Source organism: Castanea sativa, chromosome 10 (genome assembly GCF_040712315.1).
Source record: "Castanea sativa cultivar Marrone di Chiusa Pesio chromosome 10, ASM4071231v1".
NCBI lineage: Eukaryota > Viridiplantae > Streptophyta > Magnoliopsida > Fagales > Fagaceae > Castanea > Castanea sativa.
In genome coordinates this window covers 23,162,080-23,171,687 of record NC_134022.1, presented here as the reverse complement: position 1 = coordinate 23,171,687, position 9,608 = coordinate 23,162,080, and the positions used below count along the sequence as shown (strand labels likewise).

The 9,608-nt window shown below is 33.4% G+C and overlaps 1 protein-coding gene across 1 annotated transcript; it reads left to right on the top strand.

Annotated features, from left to right (window-relative positions):
• The first annotated feature begins 6,761 nt into the window (after positions 1-6,761).
• LOC142611605 (peroxidase 16-like) lies at positions 6,762-9,360 on the top strand. The gene is made up of 4 exons (XM_075783691.1): positions 6,762-7,009; positions 7,106-7,303; positions 7,828-7,993; positions 8,850-9,360. The coding sequence occupies exons 1-4, from the start codon at positions 6,806-6,808 to the stop codon at positions 9,254-9,256; spliced, it is 975 nt and encodes a 324-aa protein (XP_075639806.1). The 5' UTR covers positions 6,762-6,805; the 3' UTR covers positions 9,257-9,360.
• The last annotated feature ends 248 nt before the right edge of the window (positions 9,361-9,608 follow it).

The following is a 9,608-nucleotide window of genomic DNA, read 5'->3' as shown; positions in this document are numbered from 1 at the left end:
GGCACAAGTGCTAGAGATGATGCTAAGGATGCTATAAATTTTATTATATAGAGTCTATGAACTCACTAATCACAAAGAAACATTTCAAACATTCATTGATCTTACCAATCACAACATTAATTTTTTAACTTTATGTGGTAAAATTTGTAGTGTATTATTTAGGCAAAATTTACTGAAAAGTATTTCTAAGGAAAATTGTAGGAGAATAGCATGTGATTGAAGTTATTTTGTTATGTAGACTTTTTTTGGAACTCGAGTTTGACAAACTCGAGTTTCAACCCAAAATAGAGTTTAGCAAACTCGAGTTCTAATTTGTTATACCTGCCATGCAACCTAAACTAATTGAAAATAGAGTTTGATAAACTCAATTTTAAGTTGAAACTCGAGTTTGACAAACTTGAGTTTTAGAAAGAGTTTACTTAACTAAATAACTTGACTCTCGTCCTATACACCTAAAATTTTCTTTTAAAAGTACTGTTCAACCAATTTTGCTATATTATTTACCATTATTCAAAGTAGTCAAAGAGAAAAGAAGAAAATAGGAGAAAAAGAAAGATATAAAAGGAAGAGAAAGCGAAAAAGAAGACGGAGTGGGACACCAGTCAGCTTCATTTTGGATATACAATTTTCCCCCTTTTTCATCGTTCACGTGATCGATGTTGATGTTGTGGATCGTTGATGCTTTGCTTTCTATGCCAATTCACTCTTTCACTGTATTGTTGTTTGTGTTCTAGATCATTGATGTTTCTATTATCTATGCCAATTTGCAATTTTTTATGAAATATGGTAGGAGCATAAAAAATTTTATAACTTTTACTACAACTACGCGTGAGTTACCAATTTGCAATTTTTATGAAAAATACTAGCAACTTTTACTACAATTTATTACATAATGAGTTATGAATGATAGAGGTCAAATAATCGGTCTACACCTTCACCACTTTTAACTCATCACGTCACAAATTATAATAAAATTTATAAAAAAATTTTTATGTGCATAGCATTGCTAAATTTTTATTCTAAATTGTTTCCCACTTTATTAGGGAAAGTTACTAGAGCCCTTTTTGTCAAATTTAGGTTCAAAAAAGAATACAAATTAGGGGGTAGGGTATGCTTTTTCCCCAGACTTTTTCACTGTCTTGTTGTTGTCAATGTCATGGATCATTGATGGTTCTATCTTTCTATGTCCACTCACTTCTTTTCAAGAAATTGTTTTTGATGCTCTATATCATGAGAGCTTCTGGTGCCACATACTAGTGCACAACTCGCCCATGTGGCGAGTTGTGGTTGGTGGAGGTGTGACTGCGTGTACTAGTTTGTGGCACCAGAATTTTTCCTATATCACTGGCCAATTTGCAAGTATGACCTTCCATTTCTGCCATTATCTTCATTGTATTAATCAATTTTAACGTGGAATGATGTGATGCTCAATACGACATTTAATGAATCAGGTTCGGTGGTTAAGTTCATGGTAACCACTAATCATTAGCGCTCTTACTCATGGAACGGGTGCTCTTACTTATGGTAACATTTTAGAGGATATTAGGATGCAATTAAGTTTCTGTTTTGCAGTTTGTAGTTTTCTCTCCTGTTAGTCGAGTTGTAATTCTGTTGCTGATGCGCTAGCTATTAGCTAAGAAAGCAAACTCAATCGTTGGGGCTCAGGTACGGTTGGATGATCTGCCAGCTGATAAAGCCCCGCTCGTGTTTCGTGATGTTCAGTAATTTTTTGTTCTGGAATAAAGTCCCAGGCTTTTTGGTCTGGTTTCTCAAAAAACAAAAAAACCCAAGTGAGTTGTGACTATGTGAGGTAGCCAGGTAGGGACAGAACGAGTATGAATGAACTGAAATTTTTTACCATTTTACGGTACACTAAAGTTCTAACTTCTAAGCTAAATATATAAAATTCAAACAAGTATTTATATAATTAAAAAAAAAACATAAAATAATTATTTCTTCTTGCTGTACATTTTTCAACTTAATTATCTATTAAAATAGAACTCAACATTATTTTAAATATTGAAAAGTATATATGGTATGAATTTTTGTTACTAAAATTTCACAGTTTTTTTTTCCTTTTAATATATAAAATCAAAGAGTTTGTAAAAAATTTATCTATTTATTTGCAATACGTAGTTTGACAATATTCATAAATGAAAAAGTAAAATTTTATTATTGGTTTTTCATCACTTACAAATAAAATAAAATTCATATTTATTATCTGATTGTACGTCATGTACATGACTCTTCTAACTATAAAAATCAATTCATGTTGTCAAGTAAAAAAAAAAAAAAAAACTCAAACACAAATAAAAATTCGAAACCACTCAGACTTAGCATTATGCTCAATGATATGTCCAATATTTTTCAAACATGTGTCCAAGTAGAGGGCTAAAAACAACTGAATTGTTTAGGTGTAGTGAGATAAGAACATGTTAATATCCAATTCCCAAAATTTCGAAATTTTAATTTTGGCTTCCAAATAACAAACAACTAAAATGACAAACACATAATCATTTGGAAAAAAAGAAAACAATAAGTTGTACTTAATAAAAATGTGAAAAAAGTTGATACTAGCAACACTTCGAGATTTGTTACATAAAATGTTTTATATATATATATATATATATATATATATATACAATTTGTATTCAACTATTTAAAGTCAAATCAACACAAGAATTTTTCGAACAGTCTATCCGTGACGTTGCAGACTTGCTTGCAGTCCGTGATTTTGATGTAGTTCCAATGAGAATTGCACCATGTGGCTACCATATACAACACACAAGGATGGTACTATGATTAATCCATTTGGTAGTTTCTACTTTCTAGAGGCTGATTTTAAAAAGTCCATATCTGTGAAATTTTTAAATCAAAATTTCATTTATTAATCTAATCCAAATATTATTTTCTTTTCAGAAAATGGCAAGCTATTGAAGTCGGCCATAAGAAAATTTTGGCCATATCACAGCACCTCATGTGGCGATTGTAAAAAGTTTGTAGATTGTTAGGTCCTTTTCCTCTTGTCATCATATTTGCATAGAAGTTAATTTCCTTTTCATTACAGTTCATGTGAGACAGGAATTTCACTTTCTTTCTTTATTTTTAATGAATGGGCAAAAATTTTACCATACAAATAATAATAATAATAATAATAATAATAATAAGATAAACAATATGAAACATATTAGAGGTGGTAATGGTTGACATGATCTTCGAACGAGGAGGTTAGTGTTTAGTGTAATCAAATTCATGTCAAAATGGGGACAGTTTTGCTTGGATGTGATTCTTAAATTGGTTGAATTTGTGTCGACTTGCTTAACCTCCAATTAAAATAAATTGACCGATTAATTACTCATATTTAAGCATGTTAGATTCATTTTGATATATTTATTTAACCTGTAATAGTACTTAAACAATAGAAATGTATGTTAATTGGGTGGGATTTCAAATAATGTTGTGAATGTAGTAACATTTCTCTCTTCTTCTTCTTTCTTTTTCTTTTTTTCCTTCTTACAGCAAGTGAGAGGAAGAGAATGAGAATTTTTTTTTTTTTTTTGCTGAATGGAAGAGAATGAGAATTTGAACTAGACTGTTGATAATTGTATACATTTGAATTCCAACATAACCTTTTGAGATAATTACAGTAAACCAACCTGTGGTGTGACCCGTTTTCACTTTACCTACCTGTTTTCATTTTGAAACTCCTCATGTCCAAAAACTAGAAACCCAAAAAATTTTAAACAACAAGAATTGAAACTCATCGTGTCCAAAAACTGGAAACCCAGAAAAGTTGAAAACCCATAAAACTTCAAACAACAAAAATTGAAACTTCTCATGCCACAAAAATTGAAAACCCAGAATCCACAACCATTACCCCAAAAGTTCCCCGATTTGCCCCAAATTTTTCAGAGCAAAACAACACCCAATTGCCTGAACATGAGGTCGTTGATTTTACGGCGGCGATGGTGACCTCGATGGAGCGGCCGTTGAAGGATCGAGAGTTGTTGTTGGAGTGTAAGTAGAGGGATTTCAACGGCGTTTTGGTGGCGTTGACGAAGCGAGAAGAGGAGTAGCAGCAGAGGAAAGATGGGCTCGTTGTGAAGAATCGGCTGTGGGTTAGGAGGAAACTTAGTACGGTGTCCACCAACAGCAATGGTGACCTCGATTTCATAGCGTTGAGACAATTTTAGTGTGTTACAGAGATGAGAGAGATATTTGATTTGATTTTTAGCGTGAGAGATGAGGGAGATATTTTTTGTGCTTAGGTTATGGGGTTTCGTGTGTTACAAAGATATTAAAAAAGGTCTCAATGTAGACCTTTTTTAATGGTTCATCATAAATGGTCATATATTTCTTGCCTTCTTCCTTTCTTGATTATTATTCAAAGGAATTTCAGCAAAGGACCTGTAATTTGCATAGAGACACAAAACCACATAACCCAAGCTCTTTCAAAAAAATTCAAACCCTAACTTTTTGATTTATGTTATGTTATGTTTTGGAGGTAAAAGTTGTTTTTTATCGGAAAAGCCAAAGGTGGGTAACAGAGCCCTGATAGAAGTAACCTTAGGTGGGCAAAGTGTAAATGATTAAACCATGGGTAAGCAAAATGAAAACGGATCATACAACATGTGAGTTTACTGTAATTATCCCTAACTTTTTATTAAGCAGGTTACATAAATCATACAATAACAATCCGTTTAATATACAGGTTGTGTTAAGATTGAAAAATTTGAGAGAATTATTAAGGCTGGGTTTGGATACGCATTTACGTTTTTTTGGGTGAGTCTCGTGCACTGTTTACGGGACCCTCAAGTTCCTCTTTCAGCAAATATAACTTCTAAACTGAGTCTTACGACACTATTTACACATTTAAAAATTATTTTACTGCAGTATTTTTAATTTTAGTTTTTAATTTTCAATAATAAGCGGTATATAAACAGACCCTAAATGTGTGGGTTTTGAGTCCACCCATGTGCCCACATAATCGACTACCCTACTGTCTTACTAGACCGACACAAACAAAAACCCACCCAACAAGATCTGCCATTATTATGACATACTATTTAATATCAATAAACCCACAAACCGCATAGCTATAGCTACAGCTCAACATACTGACGTTCCTTCGACAAAGACAGCCTACCAAAGACTCAAGTATAAATAGAGTTTTTGACTTTTCCACGGCATACAACCCTTCTCATATCATTTTTAATTTTTGCACTGCATTGCAGTCAAATATGGTATATAGTTGCAAACCAAGCAAGCCTAAAATGGCTTCACTTGAAACATCTTTCCTCTAAGCTCGTGGATAGCCCACTTCATGATTTCAACCTGAAATAGATATTTTAAACCCCTTTTCTTAATTATGCAAATTAATTAAGTTGATTAGGTGATTACAACTTAGATGAATTAATCTTAGTCATAATAAATACCAAATCTGAAATATATATATATATATACACAAGAAACTCGCAAATTTGGTGACAAAGTGGAAAACCAATAAAGAGCACCCCAAGCAAGCAATTCACTATAGAAGAGAAGTTTTTCAACATGGTTCAAATCATTGACCCTAGGCACTACTTGGTAGTTTAAATTCCTAATACAACCCCACACTAACTTCAAAACTTTTAAACCCCTCGTACATAAATCTCTTTCACGAACCTCATTTGTAATCATGACCAGATTCTCTCAGTACCAATTCCAAGGATCCTTCTTGAAGATTTGAACTTTATAACAACACTCAATGATTGATTGTTTTGTGATTTTAGCTCTTGACCACCAAAATGCAGGAACTTTATTGTGAATATCGACTTTTGAATTTAAGTTTCTTCTCTCAATGAAGTGCACGACAATAGTTATTTTAAATCTTGTAAAGTTGTATTCATAAGATGCATTTTTATATGTTTGCATGCATAGTACAAAAACCTAGGCAACAATCAACTTCAAAAAAACACATCAATTTGCAATTTCATGATTTCGATCGAAAAAGCAGTAGTCAAACATTAGTTGAAAATCCTCTTCCAAAAGGTAGTTGAAGTATCATGTTTGATTGATCAAGCATCGATCAAAGGATAATCAAACTTGAATGAAGGTTTTCTTTAAGTTGCATCTTGGACCTTTTAATCTTGAGTTTCGACAATTATTACAAACTCGATCCATATAATACATATCAAGGAATTATCCTAAATCCTAAAACATCCCATCAGACAAGTAGTCTTCATTAATTAGACAGCCTCAAAACTTGTCGCCATAATCTTTGAATAAAAGAGCACCCAAAAAACAAGTGATCTTTGCACTTCAATTCGCCATTGTGAACCTAACTAGGGAGCCAATCATGAGTAGAAACTATGTTGACAGCTAACCATCTATTAAAAGAGTGCTTCGAAATAGTAGTTGGAAACCAGATCATTACCAAATCAAACCCAGGCCCTTTTAGCTCGAACAAATGCCTCATTTACATACATTATGGCAAAAATCACTTTTCTTTTCCTGATTAATTTAAGGAAGCACTGATACCCCACCCCAAAAGTGAAAACAATATCAATATTCACATGCCATACCCATACTGAGCCCCGTTTTCCAAAACCCATAACTTGTGTGCGATACCTAGCATGTTGAACGGTTGAGATTTTAGATGGTAAAAAATAATAGTGTCGGTTAATAGTGTGCGCCTTATCCAATCTTGCTTTTTTGGGTTGTCTGTATCTGCTCAAGTCTCTTCACTCTGTTTCAGCTCCTATAATATATACAAGTATAACAATGACATTTAACTAAAACCCAAATGAAACATTAACACAAGAAAATGAACCCCCAAGTCCAAAGCCTTCATTTTCTTTCCTTCCTACTCCTCCTCACCACAAGTTATGCTCTTCATCTTAACTACTACCGAAACTCATGCCCCAATGTTGAGGCAATAGTTCACTCTGCAGTCAAACAAAAATACTACAAAACATTTGTAACAGCTCCAGCCACTCTTAGGCTCTTCTTCCATGACTGTTTTGTCCAGGTTCATTTCCTTCTAAACTCAATTTGGTTGGTTTTTTGTATTGTTAATTAATATACATTCACGAGTGACAAAAGAGTGTGGTATTTGTTTTAACAGGGCTGTGATGCTTCGATTTTGCTAGCTTCAAGGAATCGTAAATCAGAGAAGGATGGTCCAGATAATATTTCACTAGCTGGGGATGGTTTTGACACAGTAATTAAAGCCAAAGCTGCGGTTGATAGTGTGCCCAGGTGTAAGAATAAGGTTTCTTGTGCTGATATTTTGGCCATTGCCACTAGGGATGTCGTTCATTTGGTAAATAAGCATCTCTCTTTGCAGACATTACTACATTCTAGTTAAAGTATTTGGTGGCTTCAATTTCTTTATCTATCATAATAAGATAATCCTTTGTAAATGTGATCATTTATGTTTAGTCGAAATTCCAGTGATTCTAATGTATAATGTGGATATTCTTCGAGGCTTTGGTTTGATGGTTCCTTAAACTCGTAAGATCCACGAGGTTTTAGGTTTGAAATGTTTAACCAAACATCTTAGAATCACCATTAAGAGATTCTTCCATGGGATTATACAAAGTGAGTAGAACAGAAGACTATACATATACGGAGGAATAGTCAAGTACTCGAAGAATAGAAGTACTTGGGAAGCCTTGGATTTCCTGGTTCATGTACATGTGAATGCAACTTATGTTAAGCCTTAAATGTAATGTAGGAGCTAGATTTGCAGGTCACTTTAATACTTGTTGCTTTTCACATTTTCACTTGTAGGAGATTCTTTATGGAAGTCTATATCTGACTGAGTGAGCATGTGTTTTGGAACAGGCAGGGGGACCATACTATGCTGTAGAATTGGGAAGACTTGATGGGAGAAGCTCAACAGTGTCTAGTGTCACACACCACCTCCCTAGTCCTGATTTTAATTTGGACGAGCTCCATTCCTTGTTTGCCAAACATGGTCTGACCCTAGTAGATCTAATCGCATTATCAGGTAGGTACTATAGAAATCTTTGAGGTTGTGGACCATGAAAAATCCATGAAGTTTCTCAATTTCAGAAAATAGTGTACCTCTCAAACAATTGTACATACATAATATTCCCAAATCCGAGCTAAAATAATTTCTAGAATGTGGTTTTTAGTTTTCCATAAATTTGCTGTTGATTGGCTCAAAATTTAATAGACTGCATATAGAGAGAAGGAGATTTAAATTTTTTTTTTTTAAGTGATGCATTACAAATTATAACACAAGGTTTCACAAGTTGTTGTCAACTTTTAAATACATAGTTGTCAACTTTTAAATACATATTAACAAAGAATAATAAGAAATTTATTTATTGTTGCTAAAGCAATATCAATCACATTTATTACCACATTAATTTGTAACCTTTATAGTAAAATTAGTTGTAATTTTAACTTCTTTTTTTCTCCCTTACAAGATTATACAATTTAGCAACCACTCACATGGAATAAAGCTTAGCAACTACTCACATATGTCTTAGGATAGAGCTTAGGTACAAATTCTCAGGTGTTTTACCTTTAAGTTCTTCAATTGAATTCATGTATGTTTTTGCATTAGTTGATAAGTAACATGGTTGAATGTGTTTATCTTTATTTTCTCAATTAAATAAAAAAATAATTTATTTATTATTGAGAAAGTTAGCACGGTTTATATTGCATTGATAAATACAGTCATGAAGTTGAATTTAATTGAAACTATCTAAGATTTTGTATATAAGTTTTGTCCAAGCAAAAAGCATTAAAAATAATTAATTGTTTTCTTTGTCTTTGTATTTATAATTAAATCTTCATTCTTTTTATTTTCTATCTGAAAAAATGAGTCATTGTAGGAGCACATTCTATCGGATTCTCACACTGCAGTCGATTCTCCAATCGGATTTACAACTACAAAAGCAAGAACAAAATTGACCCAACACTCAATCCGTTATATGCAAAGCAGCTCCAACAAATGTGCCCCAAAAAGGTAGACCCCAGAATTGCCATTGATATGGACCCTAATACGCCTCGGAAACTTGATAACATGTACTACAAGAACCTCCAGCAAGGAAAGGGACTTTTCACCTCTGATCAAATTTTGTTTACTGATAAGAGATCAAGAGGAATTGTGAACCTATTTGCTACCAAAAACAAAGCCTTTGAAAAGGCTTTTGTTACTGCCATTACTAAGCTTGGGAGGGTGGGTGTTAAGACTGGAAACCAAGGAGAAATTAGGCACGATTGCACGATGGTTAACTAGATGATATTCATTTTCTTTGTAAAATTTATATGCAATAAATATCTTGCACTACCTATGCAGTACATTTAAGTTAATCTTACTCAAATATTTTTATTTTTAAGAAACTTTCGGCCCAAGGGTTGGGCATGGGCCCATTTCTTGCTCTAATCCAAATTCTGCTATATATGAACAAAGAAAATCTAACTGCAGCCCAACTTTGGGGATCAAGCAGATTCTTGGGATTTTACTTGTTTGGATTTGGGGGAGTAGAGTAGAGTTGGCTGATTAACCTACACTACTCCCCCTCCCTCCCTCTTAATCCAACTCTACACTTAATTTTCGGCCAACTCTATTCTACGCTTAATTTCTGGCC

What these genes read in the sequence shown, in the direction of transcription:
- LOC142611605 (XM_075783691.1), top strand. Translation starts at nt 6,806, where the DNA reads ATGAACCCCCAAGTCCAAAGCCTTCATTTTCTTTCCTTCCTACTCCTC. An exon ending in TCCATGACTGTTTTGTCCAG is followed by an intron (nt 7,010 to 7,105) that starts GTTCATTTCCTT and finishes TTGTTTTAACAG; the next exon opens with GGCTGTGATGCTTCGATTTT. An exon ending in AGATCTAATCGCATTATCAG is followed by an intron (nt 7,994 to 8,849) that starts GTAGGTACTATA and finishes GAGTCATTGTAG; the next exon opens with GAGCACATTCTATCGGATTC.